Below are 24,406 nucleotides of genomic sequence, written 5' to 3' on the forward strand. Positions count from 1 at the left end.
ATTCTGTTATCATAAAATCGTGAAGTCTATAAAAATATATTGCTAAATCTAACTCACGTGCAGTTGTTAAATTATTCATTAAATTTAATTTTAAATTAACTTGTAGCTTCTTTACTTCTAATGTATTAAATTAAAAAAAACATTTATTATAATAAGCATATGTCAAGATAGAAATTGGTTAAGAATAGAAGAGAGTTCAGGATAGAAATACCTTTTATGTTGCTTACTTGTAGAGACTATACAAAAACATAAATTTTCTACAAGTCTACGAATATAACATTTGTTTGTAGATACGTTTGCAGGCTGCTTATTGATCGTTATATATTATTTAGTCTACTATAGTATGGAACTGCTGAAAATAAATAAAACCTTTAAATTTACGTTGTTATATTCGTTATAATATGATATGATAATTTTATAATATGATAATTTTATAATATGATAATTTTAAAGATATTACTTTTACAAATATAACGACCAATTAAAATAAATAATTGTGTAAAATTTTTGTACTTTGTTATTTATTTACTACTTTGTCGTTCAGAATTCTCGTGTTTAAATATACTCTTTATTTCATTTTTGTTTCTTGTGCTGTTTCATAACAAAACTTTTGTACACCTTGAGGATAATAAGGCTTTAAAAAAAAAAGAATAAGATCTCTATTGAATTGTGAAACGTAAAGCTTAAATTATGGTTAGTGATTATCAATATCGGTACATGATAATATTGTAGGTATTCTTACAATTGTTAAGTATTTGAAAATATAAAAAAAAAAAACATTTTGGTCTACAAAGACAGGATAAACAGAATGAAATTTCATCAAGAAATTTAATTATAATTTATTTAAGAATTATTAACATTTACACCCGGAGTTGAGTATTAAGTATTTAATATGCGGCATTGCTCTTGGAAAATTTTCTAAGAAAAAACAATGATTTCATTCATATTAAATTTCTTTTTTTTTTTATTTGTCTTCTTTAATATAGAATATTTATAATCATGCTCACAAAAAAGTCCCGTCAATAATATATTTTTAAGAGTATAGCTAGACCCATTAGTACAATGCACATATTTATTTCTTCTTAATAGTTTGCTAGAATTTATAAGGTTTTGTGGTCCCGATACAAAGTACATTGAATAATTCTATTTTAAACATTAAAGAATTATATTATTTTCATAAAAAAATATATACATTATAATATATGAAGTTATTACATAATAATTTATATCAGGTAATATTTTTTACAGAATCATGATGAAATTGATAAAAATCGTTATAACTGACGATTGTTGTGTTGTGTACATTTATATAAAGCATAAATTATACCTCTTTGATTTGTAGCTTGTATAAAAATTATTTACATAAATAAATGTTCATGAGAAGGCTGAGTAGGAATTAAATCTCCATATCCACACATTGATTAAGTAATAGATACAGGATGAGCGTTTCAATTGGGTGTAGAAACTAGTTGGTTCTTAAGTAATCTCAAAGGTGGTGTGTATTGGTATCGTGAAAGATCAACTCGGTTTTCAACGGATTACTTCGATTTAGTTAGATTTAATATCCACACTTTAATGTCGACCGCTCAGTTTTACATGTCGTGATTAACTACCCCCTCGTCCAATGTCAGAGGGACAGCCGCCACTCTCGAATGGACAAGTGTCACTCTGACATTTGACGTTACAAAATATATTTATAATTGATAATATATGGAATCGATTTATAAAATAAATAATCGATTCTTACAATCGCAAAGATACCTTACAATACTACATCAGAAGACGACGTAATTATGTAACTACGGTTGCATGTACATGCCGTATGTATGACCTATTATCCAAAATCTCAACAATTTTAAATAATTTTGAATTCACTTTTTTATGACAAAGGTGGCAAACGAGCAGACGGCCTACTTGATGGGCAGTAGTGACCGTCGCCCATGGACATCCGCAACAGAGATGTTACGGACGCTTTGCCAACCTTGGTTGTTGAGGGAGGGGGAGGGGTGGGAATAAGGAAATGGCAGGAAAGGGTGAGAATAGGAAAAGGGCAACCGGCTCTCTCAGTCATCCGACGAAACGCACACATTATTAACTACTTCACGCCGATCTTCTGTGAGAGGGTGGTACTTCCCCGGTCGAGCCAGCCCATGTCAAAGCTGTAGTTACTTGACCACAGCTAGGCTCTATCACCTAAAAAACATTTATGTTTTTAACATTTATATTAAATAAAAAATGTAATATCCTTTATCTTTGCGCCTTTACTCTTACAACAATTTAAAAAATGTATAATAAATCGCTGAAAACTACAAGACGCTTACACGGGATTTAATATAAGCAGGTGACTCGTGTACTGAATATTAATCTTGAAGACGTACGAGGATGTTAAGATATTGCTTTGTAAGGTAATGTAGGAGTCGCCGCTTTATTAAAACGTGGCTTAAACTATTACATTTTTATGTACTTTTTATAACATATTGACATGAAGTACTTCAGCAATGAAAATGATGACTTAAAGTACACAATCTTGAGGCTGATTCGAATTTGATTTGGTCTTGATTTACTTAAATAATAAATAAAAGGCATCGATATAAAAATAACATCAGAATAAAAGAACGGAAAAAATAAGTCAGTAATTAAAACTAATATTATTTTATTTTTTGTTATTTTCTTTGTTTTAATTTTAGATCTCATTTAATAATTGCTTTTTTTTTAATACGTAATTATTGCTATCGCAAATGACTCACAGGTGTGTGTACAAAAAAACGGTCTCTGTCTCAACAAACCATGTAAACGTAGAATATCTTTTATAAAAGTCTTATTTCGTCACTCTAAATTGCTGACAGAGTTTTGTATGGACCCCTTCCACCGTGGACTTGTTTGATAAACTTGTAAATTCTCACGGACAAGTTTTTGTCATGGAAGACCTTAAACTTGTATCCTTAACATGCTAGGTGCACTTGTTTGTAATCTATACTGGACTCATATAATACTATTAAATTTAATCCTCTCTATCTCTGAAACACATTAATATTGAGCTTCTCTTTAAGGATAACATAGATTGGTCTTACTTGACGCTGTCATAACAGTTATTAAAGTAAGGCACTATCATGCTGTGTCGCTAACTGCTGACAAAATAACTTTTGTTTTCCACACCGCGAAGTAATCGCCCTAAGTATCTGTGGTATTATTTGAATCTCTCAATGGACCTACGTTTATACAATATATGTTCATAACTTAACCACTTTAATAAATCGTTAACTAAAATAAACAATTAAGAAAAGTGGGTTTTAAATGCAGCGTGGTTGTGAAAATCAATACCAGTTGGTATTAAATTTAATGTTATTTAAATTTAAAACATTATTAGTTTAACAATGACTTCATGGTTATTATTTAGTTATTTTTTTTATTTATTAATATATAATATTAATTATGTATGTATTATATTAAAAGTTTGTGTTGTTTTAAATTGTTGGTTTTTTTTTTAATTTTTCGTTACTCATACTCGTAGATTGTTAATTTAAGATCTTTCTGGCACAAAAGTGCGGACAAAGAAAATATCTTTATAACGTTGATAAATTGTTTTTATTTTATATTCAAACTTTTACAAGTTAAACACATATGTACATAATTTTACAAACAAAAAAAATAAAAAAAAATCCATTAGGCACATAAGTCAGCCTCTGCTACGTCATGTCATAAAAATGTATGAGAAAAATTAATATATTTTCATTAATTAATGTAACAAAAAATGTAATGTAAGCTTCACATTTTTATGACAAAATTTTCATTACATCATTAACATATGTATTTTTTTTATTTTCATAAACGTTGTGGATTTTAAGTTCGCACTGAAAATTAAATTGCGAAATTAATTCTTCTATTATATTAGAGATTCTCTCATGATGCTCAGAAAGGAATCACAGTTGTCAATGAAGAACAAACTCCTAATTTACAAATGTATCCTTAAGCCAATTTGGACTTACGGAGTCCAAATTGGCAACTCTGGAGCACAGCTGCTACCTCTAACCTGGAAATACTCCAAAGGTTCCAATCTAAACTTCTTAGGAATATAACAAACCAACAATTACACCAAGACCTTGAAATTACCACAGTCCAAGAACAGATCAAGCACTCAATGAAATCCTAGAAAACCATCCAAACATACTGACGACGCACTTAATGAGTAACACACAAATATTCAAAAGGCTAAAAAGAAAGTCCCTTAGAGACTTATAGGTATTCCTAAATATAAATAAAGAGCGTGCTTCACTGGACTCACCGCACTCCAAGACGGAATGCATAAATTCAAAACTGTGGGCTAAATGTTCGCGGAAACAGATTACATTAATAAATACAAAAAAATAATAATTAGAGATTCAGTTTATAAATATATAACCTTGTTTTTGTGTTATCTGTATATTTTCCTTGCACTAATGTATTTTAAAGAAGTTTCCTTCTTGGATGTAAATTCAAAACTTTTTCTATCAAGCATTTTAAATATTTAATATGAAGTTTGGTACCAGGAGTATGTTCTATGACTATAGCAAAGTGGGTGAATCATAATACTTATGTAATAAAAAAATCACAAGAAAAACAATTAATTAGACATAAAAAAAATAATCACAGATATTTTCAGTCATACCTTATACGTTACAATGCATTAAGACATAAAAATATTGAACTTTCTTTATAATAAAAAATATTACTTCACAAAGAGTATATATCAAATAAACGCTTTAATCACCAAATCATATTTTTGATAGTTTTTAGAAATCGCGTTTTTTTTGTATAGCAAACAAATAATAATGCTTTTCACACTTAAGTAATTAATTTTTAAGAAGTTTAAATGAGATCTGATAAAGTTTACACCTAAAACATCACCTTGCAATGTACAGTGGAACAGAATTCTTTCAAAATTTTATAAAGTTTTAAGTTGAAATTATTTTATTGAGATTCGTCCAACGAAAAGCGAATATTTGGTCTTATCAAATAAGATTATTCAGAGAAGATTAATTGCAGTGTCCATGGACACATACTTGAACCTAAATTTATAAACAAAACTACCTATATATGTGTAATAAATAAACATTCAATAAAATAAAAAAAAATGTTCCGACAAATAGTAATATTATATCCTATTTATAAAATAAATACATCCATCAAAGGGAACAATACGTCTTATAGCACACAATGAATAATATGTTACTTGAAAATCTGAACCATCAGTATGTTTACTCTCGATAAAATCTCACATCAGACATATTCCGTTTTGGATTGGAGCCAAAGATGTGAAAATCATCTCAATGGTAAATCATCCCTTATACCAAGTTATCATTGTTGCTTCAAATACTGAGCATTTACTGTGCTTCATTCAGAAAAGAAACAAACGAAAAACTGAAAAAACTTTTTTATGTACTGTAAAGTGAAACTTGTGATAAAGGCACAGTTCTGATAAGACTTAATAATATATACATTGCCTTAATATAAACAAGATCTTAGAACCACTTAAAAGCATGGATAATAACTTGCACTGCTTCTGTAGTTATATTTACTATTAGAGGTTTGGTTAGAGAGAGAAGCTTGGCGGTGGAGATGAGCGCTTAACCGCGTTAAATAGGGACCCTTTAAACCTATACCTGGGTCGCAAGTTTCAGGCACTGTTGAAGCTCCTCTCCCTGCAACGCGATGGACCCGGCACCCGCACGGAGACTCAATGGAATGCTGAGAATTTTTGTCTCGTCTCATTTTTCTTATTACGTGTCTTCAATTAATATAGTATGTATATATTATTTCAAATTTTTGACGTTCACAAACCAAATTTTTATAATTTTTGACCTAAAAAAAATTATTATTCATTTACTGGTATAAGGATTACCAAAGGTGCGGTATAAGAGAAAATATGAGTTACAATTAGATTTTCTTCCTAAGCGGAGTACGATATTATATAAGCCTCATTGAAATAAGTGAAATAAATATACAAACAATGTCAGTAAATGAGTAAACTCTATAATTTTGTTAATAATTTTAATTTCCTTCATAGTTAGCGAGAACATCTCATCCCAGCCTCCAGCTCGTTCCGTCGCCTCAGTCATTACACCGCGAGTGTTGAACATGAACGAACGTGTCTATGCGACGAGAGCTATGACGAACTTTTAGACTTACGATGTCTCGTTACTATTAATGACATATTGTAATTATTGTGAAGACATAACTCAGTGTTGATTTGAAAAATGATTTATTTTTTTGTATCCGTGGTATTGATTGCTGGTGAGTTATGAAATATAATAAATTATTTCAATTTACAAGTTTTATGTTACATGTGATTCAAATACTTTAAAATACTGGCGTAAAATTAATATAAATACTTTATATTTGTTTGCATTTAATGAATTGGATTGATCTGGTTGAAAATAATTTTGGTAAATATAAAAAACAAAAAAAAAAAACTATAATAATATTATGTTTAGTCAAAAGTGGAGAACCATAAAAACGCTAACCTCAAGCTTAGATAATAATCTTATTTGTCAGGTTTAAGTCATTCATACACGGCAGACCGAACAGAAATTTTATTTGATACTAGCAAACAATTTGATGTCAAAATCTCTTGAATGCAACGTTATTACAAAAGTCCAATAGTTAACGAAGGGACATGTTAATTTTTACAAAATAAGGGAGAAATCGCAAACCCTTTTTATTTAATATATCTAATTGACATATTTACTCTTCTGATTTTTATTTTTAGTCAACAGTATGACGAGAGTTAAATATGAAATATTTATTCATATTTTATATAAGTTTCTCATAAAAAATAAAAAGAAATTTTTAATTATTTTTTTATTTTTATTAGTTTTAAGTGCTGGACATCACTACGGACATTAAATTAAAAGCCACAAGGCACCGCATGTTTAATTGCTTACGTTGTAATTTGGTTCTCTTGTATAAAATAATTGAATAAATTTTTGCAGCATAAGAAATAAAAATTTTTATTTTTTTTTTTGTCCATTATTAGGAAATACAGTTTGGAGGATAAAGATTTATTATAGGGCTCTTAAGGATTTGCAATAATTATAATAATCACATATATTTAATAATTGAAATAAATTGAAGGCGTATTGTGGTAATCACGTAATATATATATATATATATATATATATATATATATATGTTTTCAGTTTATTTGAAAACTAACTTTAAGTTTGTTAAATTAGTCATCACGAGTACATAAAATTTTGTTTCAAGGACCTATCAGTCAAAAAAGGAAAATAACTCAAATGTCAGAATGAGATGGATGATGTCCTTCGTAATAAATATACAAAGTAATAAAAAAAGTTATTAACATATCTTTCTTCTAACTGATAAGTCCTTAAAATAATATTTATGTACAATAAAGGAACATTGTCATTATAGTGTACATTACCGTTCTTATGACGAGTGTATTGAGATTGGAATCGTTTGTCAAACAGTCACCTTGTGCCTCGTCTCGCGACTCGTACGCGATTGTAAATCCCGGGTAAGAAATATATTAGAAAAATATGATTATTATTACCATCAAACATGAATTAAAAATACACAAAAAAGTAAAGTAACAAAATAATGTAATAATCCAATCATTAATTAATTTACCTATAAACTTAAAATTTTAAATGTCAAAGTTTGTAAATTTCTTAACCGTTTTGAACGTCAAAGCTAATTTTATGAAATTTTATTTCAACGTCGCAAATAAGATTGAATATAATTTTGTTTTATTTTGCTCCATGTTTATTGGAAATAAGTACAGTCTTATTTCAAGAATAGTTAAATTTTATACTTATTTAGACTAACACTAATATTATTGTAGGGAAATAGGTTCTCCTCATCAAGTAATTATTGTTGTGATCTATACACGTTAGATAGGATTGCTTAAATTTAAATGAGAGTTCAATATTTGTTCTTGATGCTCCAAAAAAGAAAGAGTAAAAGTAAAGAGCTTTCTCACTTCTTTCATCCTTAGTGAGGAAAAAAATAATGTTGACATAGTATGGAATATCATAATAATTTTCGTTTTGTAAATTTGAAACAAGAAATAATTAAAAAAATAATAGAAGTGCTTATACGTTACAACGTAACAATTGCATTCAGCAGTCCTCCTGAAAATTATTTGAAAAAACGATTTGAGGATTCTGGGAAGACGTCTTTTGATATTTTTCGTAAACTGTTAAGTAAAAACAAGAAATAACTATGTGGTTTTAAATATAAAAGAAAAAGTCTGATTCCGTCATCTTCACTGAATTATTACAAAACAATTTTTATTTTTTTCTTCTACACGTAATCAATTACTCCTTAGGTCATTTATATACTTAAACAGCTATACATTTTAACTGAATTTAACTGTAATCTGTCTTTGCCTTCTCGGCGGTAGCGATATGTTTAATGATATAGATTTAATAAATGGAATATCAAAATAATGATAAGAAATCCCCCCTCTCAAATAATCTCCATTGCGAGATATAATTTATTTTTACAGGAATGTTTCAGTTTTAAATTGATTTAAAATTAAAAATTTACCTTAACATGTTTTTTGTCTATTTTTAACTCTCAATCCATTTTTTTTAATATGATTTATATATACGACACTGTTTATGAAATCAAAAAAAAATTTTTAATAATGAGCTATACTCTACTTTTTCTAAACAAAGTGTGAAATTACTTAAATCAGACTTTCAAGACTATGAGTTATTTAGTACCTTTTTAAAAGGCTCAGTGTGTCTTAAAATTATATTGTATTACACCAAAATACTTTGAAAATAAAAAAAAAACACATAAGAAGCAATAAATTGAAAAAGTTATTATTGGGGTGTAGATTAAATCGTATTTCGGTTGTGGAATGTAGATGGTGGTGGAGCTCAGACAAGTGAAGACAGCTGTGACCCTCAGGAGTTGAAGGTGTGCGTAGACGGAACTCCTCGTACTCCAGTTGGTCTGCCTCGGACCAGGGAGGAACTGGACAAACATTGTCTGTGAGTAGAAATTATACAAGAAAGACATCCTCACCCTAAGATAAAACTAATAATAGGATAATGTAATATTGTGAACATTCTACATTGATCCTACATTCCACTACAATTCGTCTGCTTGTAAAAATTAAAATATTTTTATACAGTAACAGAATTCATCACTAAATTCTCCCTCTGAAATACATTTCTGATTGTTCTTAGACAAAAAATATATAACTAGGATTTGTGAAGATTGCAGTGTATTTATTCTAAATAAAAGTTAATAACCAAACTACTACTTAACTTTACTTCAAAATGTTACACCGTGGTAGGTGGAAATGAAAACGTAGGTGATGAACACCCTGTATAAGTAACAATGCATTCACCTTTTTTTTGAAGACACTCAAATTTTAATTGAACGGAAACACAGATGCAAGCAAACTGTTCCGATCCTTTATTGTGCACATGAGGAGGCTGGAATTTTACCGCCTTGTCAGAATGCAAGGAAGGTAAACAACGATAGGATGGAAGGAAGCCAACGTACTTCTTGTCCGATGTTAAAAAGGAGATACAGGAATTAAAGTGTTCAATTCCTGCGGACTTGTCACTTCTCTTTCTCATGATTAATAAATATTTGGAAACTGATAAAAATCCATAAAATTAAAAGAGTTTCAAAATATTCAAATTAAATTTAAAACTTTCTATTTCACTTTCCTTCCAATATAATTTTGATGTGGCATGAAAAGGAGTTTGGAAAATATATCTTTAAACTAACTTTTCATTTAGGGGTGATATAAATATATCTTTTATATGTTGTCAATGTATATGGTATGTTAGTTTTATTTATCCAGTGCATATCAGACGGGCATGTCATGTATGGACACGTGGATCAAGAGATGTCTACCGACGGACGGACAGAAGATCGTTCAACAACAGATCGGTGGAGCCCGGGCTCTGATGAGATATTTATGTACCAACGATACTGCTCTACGGAGAGGTAACATATATATATAACATATACCTATGCTTTTAAATCAAAACTTTTTGTCGTATCAGAATAGAAAGCTTCCTTAAAAATTACAACGATATAAGGGATAATTAGTTAACGCTTTTAAAAGGTTAAGTCTGGTCTTTCGAATCTTGACAAACTTTATTCAGGACAAGCAATCACTATCAAATAGAATTAGTAAAATTTTATCACAATAATGTACTTTACATTTACATTTTATTATATAAATTATTAAATTTTAATATTGTGAACATTTTCGTGTTGGTTTTATTATATTGTTGTGTCAGACTTCCTGAAGGAGCCCTCGTGCTGGTCGCTAGTGTCCTCGGAGTGGTCTCAATGTGTGGATGAACTGCAGCTGGCTGCGAGAGCCATCTCCGAGCGTTCACATCACATAGTATACTTCAACAAGAACAGTGAACTCTGCTGGTAATGTATTATACTAGCATAAAAACACTCTCAAGGTGTATTTTATGGTAAAATTAAAGTAATAGAAAATTTAGAAGTATTAACTATACCATAAGTGTTTTTTATTTCTCTTTTATGAAAACTCAATAAAAGGGTTCCTTATATGTAGAATGTTTCCTCAGTGCTCGAGACGCGTTCATGTCGTGCGTGAGTCGAGCCGGACGCGTGTGTTCGTCGTCGGCGGGTGATCTACTGCGTCGTATGTCGTGGGTGTTAGCTCAGGACGTGGCTGCGTGTAGTCAGCACCCTCGAGCACACTGTGCTGCTCCTCACACACAACGCAGACAACTCTCACTCATCACAGCTCTATCAGGACTGGTGCTCTTTCCGTACGGGTTCTGATACGTTTTAGCATATTCTGCAAATATTAATAAATAGAATGATTTAATCTTAAGTACTTTATTAGTTTACTATGACAATAGAAATTTGTTTAGTTATAATAAGTTAATGTTTGTATTATTATGTCAATTATTTTTATTATCGTATTAATATGTAAATCTCCATATATGTTTCTTGTGCTCACAATAGGAGTTGTATAAAAATATTTTGCTTTACTTTTGAACGATAAACGTTCTCAATGCTGCTGATTAATTTCTAAATTAAAAATGTATTAAAACTTCATTAAAATTATATAGTACATGGTATTTTTAATTTATAACTCCTCGGCCAATTTTTTCTTCAATCTTTTCATCTTACTTTAAAACAAGTTTAATATTAAAAAATATGTCCGCATCATATCATACCACACAGTCTTTGACTACCTACTCATCATACTACCTTTTAACTATAGGATTACTCGTTAGATCCGAGACATCATTTCATGTAGATTGAAGTAAATTGTTATATAATTTTTAAAGAACTTACAATTTTTTTATTAAGTCCCATGACTGTGAAAATTTAATATGATTAAAGGTAACATCGTCTTGAAGCGAAAAAAGCGTAAAATAAAAGTAAACGTAAATATTAATTTTCATAATATTTTTTTGAGATTTAGTTCGTAAATTTTTAACATCATATTTAGTAATAAAATTGAATTATACATAAAGTTAATTATTAAACAAGTTTGTTTCTCGTGTATTCTTTCATTGAAGTCCAAGTTGATTAAGTTGGGAAGAATTAGTTCTCTTTAATTCCTTTGAATGGACGGCGGCGATTAGTCTTGGAAATATTTAAGTACGTCTTTTTTTCAATTTTGTCACATTTTTTTTGTATGAAAACAACTCATATAAATTTAATAAACATCGTACGTAAAGCGTATTCAGACGATTTTAATAAATTTAATTTAATTTTACGCTGAGCATTTATAATGAGTACCGTTATATTGAGTGACATTTTATAACGACGCGTTCTGAATACCAATATTCGTTAAATTACTGAAATTTTCTTCCCCAAATGAGAAATATAAAAAATAACTTAGTTAAGTAAAAATAAATAGTCTGTATGTTATTTTAATTTATATGCTCAATCACTGCCAAGTTCTGATGCCAAGAGCAAAGAGCTACTATGAGTCTAGCTAAATGTAGTATCTGATATTATCTTAGAAGAATTTGCCAATAAAAATAATACAGTTCAAAGAGGCCTTATATGTCAACTCAATTAATTTTAGTTTAAATAAAAAAGTTTATTTACTAATGGTGATTGACATTTTAGATTCTTATTATATAAATTAATAAATTTAACGGAACATAACGGACACATTGACTTCGGAATATTTATAATTATAATACAAAAATTTATACGAAATAGTTGAGATCTAACTAATATATTCGGAAACAGAACACATCTACCTTCTTCTTAGAATTCCAGCACTTCTACAATTCCTGATGTGTGTTGACTTTGTATTATTCAAAGAGGATATTACAATCGCTTTAAATTTAGTTTTAGTCGTTTCTGTTGGGTTTTTAATAGAAAATATTTAGACGATAACAGTTAAAGCTGTCTTAGATATTATAAGATTATATTTTTTGAAATAAATTTTATAATATCAATTGTTTATTACACATGAAAATTTAATTGTAATTAATAGTGTGAAATCGATTATTTTCAAATATAAAACAACAAAACAAACTATTCCTTAATTAATTAAAAAATTATATCAATGAAAAATTATTCATCACATTTATATCAGCCTTACTCATTCATAGTAGAGGGACAACACTTATGACTTTCACACAAAAATTCAGCTTGTATATGGGTACAGTGCTAAAGATAAAGGTGGCTAAATTTTCTATCTAATGAAGAATCACAGGTTAAGATAATCAGTGTTAGCTTTTCATGGAATAACATAACACGTTAAACCGTCTCGTTTAAATTGAAAGCCCAAAGAGAATTTGTCCAAATGCAAATTATCTTTAAAAATTTTATTATCTGATTTGCTTAATATATTCTTGTTATGAATTTATTACTGTCTATATATCGTTTAACCGACCACGAGAAAGGAAGTGTAATGTTTATTTCCGTCATTGCTCTCACTTTATTCACTTGAACAAGTTGAACAGTAATTAATTTAGTGAGATATATGTCTTAGATGTTATTTACATAAAATAGTAAAAGTTATATTAAGGCATTATACAGTAATAACAACCCTTAAAGAAACAGTACTTTATTTTTATGTACATTTAAATAATACTTAAAATATATTTTAAATGAACATACTTAAAAGACAAGACTACAAGTACAGTAATATTAGTATCAGTAACTGTAAGAGACGTTATAACAAGCAGTACATCACCTGTGTCATATCTCAGATGGAATATTTACTCGTGGAGGTATCTCGCCCTCATTATGTATGTTATAGTATTGCGATTTCAATTTGAAAAAGATATTAATATCAAATAAAAAGTAAAAGTTTAAATTTAAGTTTAAAACTGAATTCATTATAAGTGAATGCAACATTACTCACAAGTTATTCTGAAGTAAATATACAAGATCTTGTTTGAATTGTAAGTATTTCATTTATCTTATACATTTTAATATAAGTAATTTGGCCTCCATAATATCACCAGTGAAGGTCACGGAGGGGAGGTTTTATTGCGACCGTCATCCGCTTAACACGTTATCCCTTTATCTTTAAGTTGGGGAACAGACATACAACAGAATGACATGTTATTACTATATATAACACTTGTTACTTGATAACAAACTTACGAACGCAACCAATGTAATATATGTCGTACTTTATTTAAACCTTATTTAATATCTTAAACAGGGTTTAACTCTGTCATTTTAATTTCCTCATCTGTGACTGACTGGTCTTCTGTCTTAATATTATAAAATGAAATTTTTTTCCAACACAAGTATCGAATACAGTATTATATTTTATTATTTCTAAAAGCGTTTTTGTTGTGTATTATTTATTTTTAGAGTGGAGACGTTACTTTTTAACTATATACAAACTCGCCTTATTATTTAAAGTTTATAATTCAAAGTACAGCTTTAAAGTTTTAAGTACGCTTTTCTGGAGCTTTAAGAAAAGGAAAACAAAGAAAAATAATGTCTGATTATAAGCTTGTTATTCTGTTAATATAAAACAATTAATACAATTGTATATATGCACGCGTCATTCAATCCAAACTATGGGACTAACGCCGATGATATTTCGTTTTAGAATAAAACATGAGGTTTTATCTTATACTTAATAAATAAACATTTGAATGACTGACATTATAGAATATTATTACAATTAGCTACTTGGATTTTCAAAGTTATTTAGACATTAACATTATTATTAAGGCATAAACACGTCGTTGGTCGTTCAAAACATCTTCTCTCGCGCCTTATTGATGACTTGAAGGTACATTATATCAAGGAACCGTATCCATTATTATAAATAAGTATCCAATGTGTAAGACGTATCTTATCAGCTCTTTTTCACTGTCACTTCACATTTTTGTATCCGTATAAAAATGTTTATAGCATTCAATGTACTGATAATCATTATAAGATCCTAAAGTGATACAGAATAATGTTACTGTCTATAAAGTTTTGATTGTTTATAAAATTATAAAAAGAAACAACATGTAATATTTAATAATAATCACAAAAATGATGTAGAAAAATAACTGAAAGACTTAAAATGTATTGTTGTGATTGAGAATAATTTGATTGTCCTGTGTTTGTGTATTTGCTACTTGGAAGAATTAGTTTCCTTCGGATAATCGTTAGTGTACGAAGCGATATTGTCCAATGTTAGGATCGAACTGGCCTCGATAGTCAATGCAGTAGGAATTTGAAAAAATATATTCATTATGTATTTTAAAACAATATTCTTTTGATGTAGGCGTGTTATTATAAGTGCGTGATGAAAGGCTTTACCAAAGAGTGTTATATATATAATACAATCCATGATACCTTCCGGCATCCTTCCCAATATTATTTTAATTTTCTGTACGTAAATTCATAATAAAACTTCCAAAAGTTATTGAATATTTATTATTACGTTTTATTCATATGATTTATGGCAGCTTTCGTTTTAAAATCCAATATGTAAAATTTAAACATAAATTGCTGCGATGAAGGTTGTAAAGTTCAATAAAGTTTCCGAATTCTATTTCAATATAAAGCGACATCAGTGTTCACTGCCGTTGTTATAATATTATTATAAATATTAATAAAAAATATATAATAAGAAATTACTTACAAATATTTTCATGTTATAAATCCAATAAAGGTTTTGAAAGATTACAATTACCTACGTAAAATGCTTAAGTCACAAGCTTTGTGTAAATCGGAAAAGGTTGGTCTGTGATGAGAAACGCTCAGACCTAGCATTCACCTCAAAGTATAGGCGAACCTAACTAAGGCATTAGTTACTCCCCCTTCAATGACGTTCTAAGCCGAGGTGCGGCCTCTTAGGGGCACCCTTGGGACTGGCGTACCCCCCCCCCACCGGGCCCTTCAGGCCCATATTTAAAGTATAGAACAAATCGGACCACGCACTCCTCTCGGTGAGGCTGTCAAAGCCATCAGGGTTAACAGCTACAGTCAATTGGAAATTGAAGGTATTTGTCGAAATGGCTCTCGACTCTGCTTTAAATATGTAATGTCGATTCCTCAACCACAAACGAACTTATTCTATACGTAGATTTAAACTAGAATAAAATGATGATCCGTCGCGATATTTTCTAATAAAGTTAAACGAATTCATTCTACTCCCAGACATGGACAGCACAGAATATAGAAGAGTTGATTGTCACAGAGAGTACATTTCTATATATATTTAAACCCTTTTTGTGTTCTTAAAGTTAGAGAATTTTTTTTCAAAACTTTCAGATTAAAATCAAGATTTTTAAACCATTATAGTAACTGGCAATTGTATTCGTAAATTAAATTCTGAAAGTTTCTCGACTATTCTTAGACGATCTGAAGCATTCCACTGAATGTAAATGGTGACAGTGCATAGATCTTCTTATCCTCGATAGTATTTTTTGCTTTCCTATATTGTCAGAATTAAAATTGTACTGGTAATTATCTCAAAATTAAACTTTTCTCTAAGAAAATATAAAATACAATTAACAATGTATGGCCTCAAGAAATTAGCGGGGCTTTCTGCGTGCATTCATTGCCTTTTAATTTTTTTCATTTCTCCTTGTCATCATCACGTCATTGCTCCTGGATTTTTCAAACTAAATTCTATTCAAGTATCACAAAAATATTACGTGACATTTAAGTCACGATTCCTTTTTTCGTTGCTTTAAACTGCTGCTTTAGTTTTCTATTTCTTGTTTTTAATCTTCCATCATGAAAGATATGTACATACAATATAAGTGAAGTTTAAATTGGACCATTGTTTGTGTGTTTCTAAAAAAAAAGATTGTTTCGCTTAATATCTCTGACAAACTTTTAGAAACCTAATTTAATCCGTATTTAACGGCTTCAGTTTAGGTCACAATTGAATTGTATTGTTAAAACTGGCATAGACCCAATAGTTCTTTTTCACTTCAGTACTTTTAGATTATGCTCATTGGTATGTAAATAGTAATCTTCAGTAATGTCATTTATTATTACTAAGTGAATATTCGAGGAAAATATATAAGTTAACTATAACGTTATAGTTGGAACAATCTAGAAATTAATCAAGTAGTTCAAATATAGAATAATATTTAATGTTATAATAAATTAATAAAACATTTGATCACAAAGAGATTTCAAATCGACAGAAATAAATATTATATTGACATAACTAGGAACTCAAGACTGCAAGATGTCCAATAGATTTAAAATGATTTTGTTCAATCTTGGCACCAATTCTTATTTGGTTTGATTTCCTAGAATAATAGCGAGTACGTTAGAAACGTTGTTGTCCAAGAAAATTATAATAAAAATTTCTATTATATAATAATTCAAATAAAATTATGATAAACAAAAGGTATCAATACAACCAAATAGAAAAAAAGCGAATGTTCTTACTGTTACCACAGAGAATAAAAAACATTTGAATCAGAATTATAATATAGGATTGTCAACACGTTATTGCAAGTGAGACGTAAGTAGAGTTTCTTGAAAATCATGACAAAGAATCATAGTAATATAGAAGTAGTAGAAATCCTTCAACAGTTTTAAAGCCTCTGAAAGTTATTTTTTTAATATGTATTTTAAACAAACAACACACACTAATGAGACCTTCATATTTAATTATTATAATACAATATCCTCGGCACTCGATATCACACTTAATGATATTTAGTAGTCACATCTCATACTGTTTGAGCGATCTTAAGGAACCTTCGCCCTTCGGGCCCGAATTAAAATGGGTTTGCCCCACCGGGCCTCCCACCCCTCCCGGTTACGCTGTAACAGCCATTAGGGCTAACAGCAACAGACAAATCGAAACAAAAAAAAAGGTTCATTCATAAAAATTGGAGTAGACCAGTTCTTTGGGATCTTCCAAGTTATTACAAAGGTTGTTTGAATTGATGTTACAACCAACATGCTTGTAATGAATACAATCGTTTTGTAAGCAGTGTTTACATATTACATTCATAAAAGACAATATGTTTTTTTTAATTAGGTACCAAATAATTTTTAAATACCAAAGAGAAATTAAAGCAATTCATTTAGTAAAAATCCCACCAGACGCTTTCTATAATTTTTTTCTAGGCCAGCAGTGGATAAAAATATGTAATCTGAAAAAAGGCACCGAAAAACTAGTTAAGGATTTTCAACAGTTTTTTATTTCTTTAGATTTACCATTGTACATAAATAGCCATCAACTTTTATCACCTCATTTCCTGGTACTCAGCCAAGTGACCACAATTTGGTAAAATCCAATCTATTCCACAGTATACACTCTGGAGAGTGCGCGCAAGAATTACACTCTTTAATTCATGCAAATAAAAAAATAATATTTTCAGAAAACACAAACAGCTGGTGACAATTTTAGAAAATAATGTACGGTATGCAATTCTGTAAGCCACCAAGGAATTTTGAAAGTGAATCAAATTTTTCATTTTATCCAGGCAAAGGAAATACACAAAGCATAACTCAAAATATCAATTAAACTATGATTCATAACAACTAAATACAATTCAATAGCTCGAACATGGTCTTAGCAAAACGATAAGATATTGGTTTCAATATATCTAGATAAAGTATAGTCTCCATTATTTAAAAGTAAGAACCATGACAATACAAATAAAATACCCATAACATTTAAATCTTTTTAAATAAATTGTATTTCAGAATTATTTAAAAGCCTGACGAGTTCGACGAAATACATGTTCAGAATAAATTTTGAATATAACTTAAGGTAGCAAACGTTTCTTTCTATACCTTCTCGTTTTATTAATGGTTAGTCCCTTATATGTGATGCCAGGTGTAATTTGAGAACGCTATTATTAATGAAAGTTATAAATCTTTCAATATACACATTCGAATGGACTATAACGATTTATGATTAGTGACTCTATGTAATAGCTACAGTTATATAGAGTTTTTACAAAATTTTGTAGTCATATTTAGGTTCGCTAAGAGGCTTCTTTCTTTTTTTTTTTCAAAGACACTGTAACTGTTAGCTCCATTAACTTTGATAGCGTTACTGAAAAGGTTGGTTGATTGTCGAAACTTTGCTTAGAACGACATGAGCGGAGGAATACAAGCATTCTAACGTGTTACCTTATTTCTGAGGGACATTAATTTTTTTTTTATCCTATAGCCTAACAAGAAACCAGCTCTGTAACCAACAGATTGTATCTGAAGAAGACATAAGTCTTCTTTCTTTAGAACAAACTATACAGAATAACTTATACATTTTTTTTTCACGGAATGAGGTGTCTTAATATTTTATTTGTATCTTGGGAAAGCCACAACGGCGATTACCAGCATAGAAGAATGCGGTACTCTTTTCAAAACTTATCTCTTTTCTCCATTACAGAAGCCCAAAGTTGGCTATTTATGGAAGGCGAGTGATGATGTAATCTTGGGACCTGCATGACGTACAAATGCAATATCATCCAGGATATAGTATATTTTGGAATAAAAATGGTTTTGCGGGACCATCAAGAAAAAAGTTTATGTTTTATACTGAAGTTCTTAAGCCAATAAAGAGCTAAAATAAATTTAAAATTAAATTCAGCTTAAATTTTTTTAATAATATTATTCTTTGAAAAAATTTTATCGATCTCCGAAAGTATTTCTTTTCTTGGAGCTCAATAACAAACAAATGAAATCTTCCAGTTAAAATTAAAATTACATTTTAAAATATGATTTTCGGAACGCTCCACTGTTTAATAAGTTCCTTGTTAACGTTGAGTCCTTTTCTTTATTACTAAATTAATGTAAACATCGGAACAATATCAAAATTATTTCGAGGAGGATAAAATAGAATTGATTTTTGTTTTCAATTTACATGTTATTCTAATATGGTTTTTGATGTGAGAAAATTATGTAATAAATATTCTAATCAATGTCTTTTGTATGGAGTATTTGGAATTTCAATTCTATTTCAATTCTCGTAAGACAGAATTTGTTTTAAATTAATTCTTTGACAGAGAAATATAATTAGTGACGTCATTATCGTATAACTTTTAGTATATTATGATATTAACATCATTGTCTGTACGTACGAGTATGTGTTATCATGTTTAATTAATATGTAGGCCAAGATGTCATCTATAATTGAGATGGAAATCAGTATTTGGATACATATGCATGCATATTAAGGAAGAAACGTACTAAGTAATTCATCTTATTGACAAACTCTCTTGATTGAAACGTATCTGTTACCGTTATTACCGTTTCTATGCAGTTTTTTTAAATCCTCGTATACAAAAGTAGCGACGAATGAAATAAAGACTAACTAAAGAATAAGGTTTGTATATAAAAATTAATCAATTATTTCATATATATGGATTATAAATTTAGCGCATAAACCATGGATCAAACTATATATTGTAGTAAAAATGTGTTATTGAAGCTAAAGGAAAGTTATTTATTTGTTTTTAATGACAAACTCTGTAAAGCGAAATAGATATTATAAAAAATGTATTATCAAGACTTTTCCGTGTACGGTAATCAGCGTTAAAAAGTTACACAAAGTATTTCATAATATTAGTTTTTAATCATTTACGACAAAATTATTTAAAATATATAAATAAAATATATACGCAATGGACCCGGCACCCGCACGGTGAATCCATTGAATGCTAAGAGGTTTCGTCTCATTTAAAACGACTGCCCGGAGAGTCGGGCTGACGCTGGAAAGACAGTTGACGCTGGAAAGACAGATGGCGCTGGAAAGACAGATGACTGCTGGAAAGACAGCCGAGGGCAACGGCCTAGCAAGCCCAGCCCGGGATTTATGAAGCTAAAAGTCCTATTAAGAAAAATACCCCTAGGACAGTCCGAGAGGGGGGGCGAAAGATCTGTCCACCGGTCGATGTTAACGGCGAAAACGGCGCGAATACGGATTTGAAATGCCCTACGTGCGGGAAAAATTACAAGAGACGAGCCTGGTACTTTAAACATCTAAAAACACATAATGGTGTTGAAGCACGACAATCGTCGGTAAGTTCTTCAACTTTCACTGCGGATAGAGTTGACCCTCATGTATCCCATGGTGAACTATTAACTGGAAACTACCAGGAGTCCATTGACATCCGGACACGTCTTAGCATTCCAAACATGAAACAATCGACTTGGAAAGTTCACGACGACAATTTAGCGGACCTGTTAGAGCATCCGGGCTCGAAGCAGGATTTGAACTCGCGAGTAGAAACTTTCCAAAATACTATTTACGACTACTTTAACGAGCAATATCCACCTCGAAATCATTACGCTCGCAAAAATAAAGACAATTCTTTCAAGATAAAAATGAGGAGGAAAAAACGGGAATTAATAAAAAATCTACGTATAGCCAAAGCCCTAGGCGACAATCACCTTAGTCATCAACTAGCTAGGGCGTTAAGATCAATTCTAAAATTAATTCAAGGAATATCGGCGCAAACCGCAAAAAATCGCGATAATTTTGACCGGGCAAAACAGGAAGTAGATTTTGATAAAAACCCTTTTGAGTATTCGAAAACCATTTTTAAGAAAGAACGCGGACAGCTTCTCTTGACCAATGAACAAATTTACGATCATTTTAAGAGCACATACGAAGTGCCAAAAAGTGTAAGACTCTATGCGGATCCCAACGATCAAAAACCTGGAATTCCTCGTTTCGATTTCCACGGCATCCCTCCAACGCTAGATGAGATAAGTATTCAGATAAAGAAAAAATCGTCTAAATCTGCGCCGGGACCCGATGGTATCCCATATATAGTCTTTAAAAAATGTCCATCGGTTCGTAAACATCTCACATATATATACGATAAAATCTGGTCAAGGAAGCAAATCCCGGAGTGCTTCGGGAAAGCAATTTTTGTCCTCATTCCCAAAAAAGACCGAGTCACAGATCCGAAAGATACTAGACCGATAGCCTTAACAAATACTATATCCAAAATCTTTTTCTCAGTTCTACAAACGAGAATGACGCGATTCATGCTCAGCAACAGGTATTTTAGGCCAAATCACCAGAAAGGGTTTTTACCCGGAATTTCTGGATGCCTAGAACACAACACTTTGCTGTCGGAGAGTTTAAAAGATGCTAGGAAAAGCGAGAGGCAAATTACAGTTTGTTGGATAGACTTAGAGAACGCGTTCGGGTCGATACAACACGAATTGATGCTATTCGCGCTGAGATGGTACAACTTTCCGCCCCTAGTTACCGATATGATCGCGTCGTACTACTCAAAATTAAAGTTTTCTATAACAACTAAAGAAGGCCATTCAAAAACTTTTAGTTACAATGTAGGACTATTTCAAGGTTGCTGTTTGTCTCCAATTTATATACAATACTGACACGTAACCCCAAACACTGTCAAGTACTATTAGATGAAGTGGATAGATTCTGTGAGTGGACCGATGGATTGAGGACAAAACCAAGTAAATGTCACTGTCTGTGTCTCGGTAGGCGGAGTATAAGATACACCTCATACGATCCGGGATTATCGTTAGGCGGTCAATGCATTTCTACGGTTACAGAAAATGCACCATTTAAATTTCTCGGTCGGAAGATTGATAATATAGGTCGTACTCCATCTTTAGAAGGTATAGTAGATAGCTTTTTAAACGATGTCAACAAGGTAGATAGCCAACAGATCAGTAACGTTAAAAAAGCTTGGATCTACGATAATTATCTGACTTCACGTTTAAATTGGCCTTTCCTCGTTTATGATTTCAATAAAACCCTTTTGTCAAAGTTAGATGCAGGCGTCATAAAGATGTTGAAGTTGTGGCTCGGGCTCGCGCTAACGGCTGATTCATCGGCTTTATTTAGGGATCGCAATAGTTTTGGGATGAGTCTAAAAAGGCCATCGGAGCTCTACAAACACCTGAGAGTTTCCAAGAGATACATCCTGGGGAAATCCCAGGATGACGTCGTTACATCGCTCCCAAAAGACAAAGATGCCCCAGAGCTAGAGTCAAGGCTTCAATTCCACAAGCAGTTTATGATAGGAGCGCAAAGTAACAGAGTAGGGTTAGGATCAAGTAGGAAGGTCCAAGATACGGATATATTGAAGTCTTTTATTCGGCAAGATGAGAATGATAAATATAAGATCCATGCAATAAGTTTAGAAATGCAGAACGAGTGGTTAGACATAGGAGATTTTTGCATCCCATTAGCACTAAAATGGCGCACCTTAATCCATGATTGGTCGCCAGCATTGCTAAAATTCTATCTCAATGCGTTCCAGATGACTCTCCCAGATCAAAGTAATTTAGTAAGATGGGGTAAAGGTACCGAAAAGACTTGCTATATCTGTGGGAAGGCAGTTGGAACTGCTAGGCACTTGTTAGTGGGATGTAAGGTACTCCTCGATAGCGGTCAATACTCGCGTCGTCACGATAGGGTTCTGGAAATCATACGTGAAGCGGTTAGTCTTTCGGTAGCCAGAGCGCAAAAGGAAATAACCACAAACGAGCGATCAGTAGGTTTTGTGAGAGAGGGCACTAGGGCTATAAAAACAAATGTCAAGCCTTACTCCATCCTTAAAGCGGCTACGGATTGGACTATAATGATGGATACGTATGAAAAACAATACAAAATCCCCGAGGATATTTGTGCGTCGGCCTCCAGACCAGACATATTTATGTATTCGCGAATCTTAAAGCGCGTTGTGATGATAGAGCTTACGGTTCCTTGGGAAACCAACATCCCCAAAGACCATACCATCAAGGTCAACAAATATTACGAGCTCACAAACGAACTCACTCGAAATAGGTTCGTCGTGGATTTATACGCGGTAGAAGTGGGAGCGAGAGGTATAACGGCTAAATCTCTCTACAACCTGCTAAAAGACTTGGGCCTGTCCAGAACTCACATCAATTCGTTCTTGGAACGTACTTCGAAGGCAGCCCTAGTAGGTTCTTTTCAAATATGGTTAGGTAGGGGGAGGAGCTTGGACAGTGGAGGTGAGCGTTTAACGCGCGTTAGTTAGGGGCCCCTTAAACCTACACCTGGGTCGCAAGTCCCAGGCACTGTTGAAGCTCCACTCCCTGCAACGCAATGGACCCGGCACCCGCACGGTGAATCCATTGAATGCTAAGAGGTTTCGTCTCTTATATAAATGTGAATTCCAGTTAAGAATAAATTTTATTGCTTGCAAATCTAATATTTTAACTAGGACTGAGATGCTGCTACTAGGAAACTAATTGATGAATGTCTATTACAAGCAATTTATATGATAATATTATTACCAGAGACAGACATTGTAGGCATGTGTCACAGTGAAATACATTACGATTATAGTGTAGAGAAAGCTGTGTACATTAATATTGATATAATTACGTAACAACTGGTCATTAAAAACATATGTTTTGGTACAGAAGTGCTTTTAATTACAACAACAGTTGTCAGTAGTCATGATCCAAGTTTTCATCGTCACATTACAAGCGTTTCCCGTTTTTCATTCGATAACCTACGTTAGTACTATGATGTAAGAATATTTATCTATGAAAAACTGGTAACTCTCCGTATGTAGTGTGCCGATGCTAACTTGGACTAAGAATACAGTTCATTGAGTAATGTTTATCAGCGTGTACGTTAACGTTGTCTGACTTTTCGCTATCATAAAAATTACATACTTTAGTGTCACGGCTTTACTTATTTATTTTTGTTTTATGGATAATAATATTATTTGGTGTTTACTTGATGAAGCTGAAGATAACTTAAATAAATTGTATTTTAATATTAGTACACAGAATATATTATGAACAATAATTACTTCTGTTTTTCTCAAAATTTGTTTTATAATATAATATTGATGGATTAAAAATTACGGTTGTGAGACTTTGAAGAAAATATAAATCCGTGTGTGTACGTGCGTGCTTGCATGCGTGTGTGCGTGTGGGTGTGTGTGTCTGTGTATGTTTGTGTAGCTTTGTAGCCCAAACAAACTTTATTTGCAATAAAACC

At 31.2% G+C, this 24,406-nt stretch overlaps 1 protein-coding gene across 1 annotated transcript; it reads left to right on the forward strand.

Moving 5' to 3' along the window:
- Positions 1-6,108: 6,108 nt before the first annotated feature.
- LOC133319192 (uncharacterized) lies at positions 6,109-11,089 on the forward strand. Its single transcript, XM_061522656.1, has 5 exons — positions 6,109-6,270; positions 8,873-8,999; positions 9,827-9,972; positions 10,272-10,413; positions 10,575-11,089. The coding sequence occupies exons 1-5, from the start codon at positions 6,234-6,236 to the stop codon at positions 10,792-10,794; spliced, it is 672 nt and encodes a 223-aa protein (XP_061378640.1). The 5' UTR covers positions 6,109-6,233; the 3' UTR covers positions 10,795-11,089.
- Positions 11,090-24,406: the final 13,317 nt, after the last annotated feature.

Source organism: Danaus plexippus, chromosome 14 (genome assembly GCF_018135715.1).
Source record: "Danaus plexippus chromosome 14, MEX_DaPlex, whole genome shotgun sequence".
Lineage (NCBI taxonomy): Eukaryota > Metazoa > Arthropoda > Insecta > Lepidoptera > Nymphalidae > Danaus > Danaus plexippus.

What these genes read in the sequence shown, in the direction of transcription:
- LOC133319192 (XM_061522656.1), top strand. Translation starts at nt 6,234, where the DNA reads ATGATTTATTTTTTTGTATCCGTGGTATTGATTGCTG. An exon ending in CGATACTGCTCTACGGAGAG is followed by an intron (nt 9,973 to 10,271) that starts GTAACATATATA and finishes TTGTTGTGTCAG; the next exon opens with ACTTCCTGAAGGAGCCCTCG. An exon ending in AAGAACAGTGAACTCTGCTG is followed by an intron (nt 10,414 to 10,574) that starts GTAATGTATTAT and finishes ATGTTTCCTCAG; the next exon opens with TGCTCGAGACGCGTTCATGT.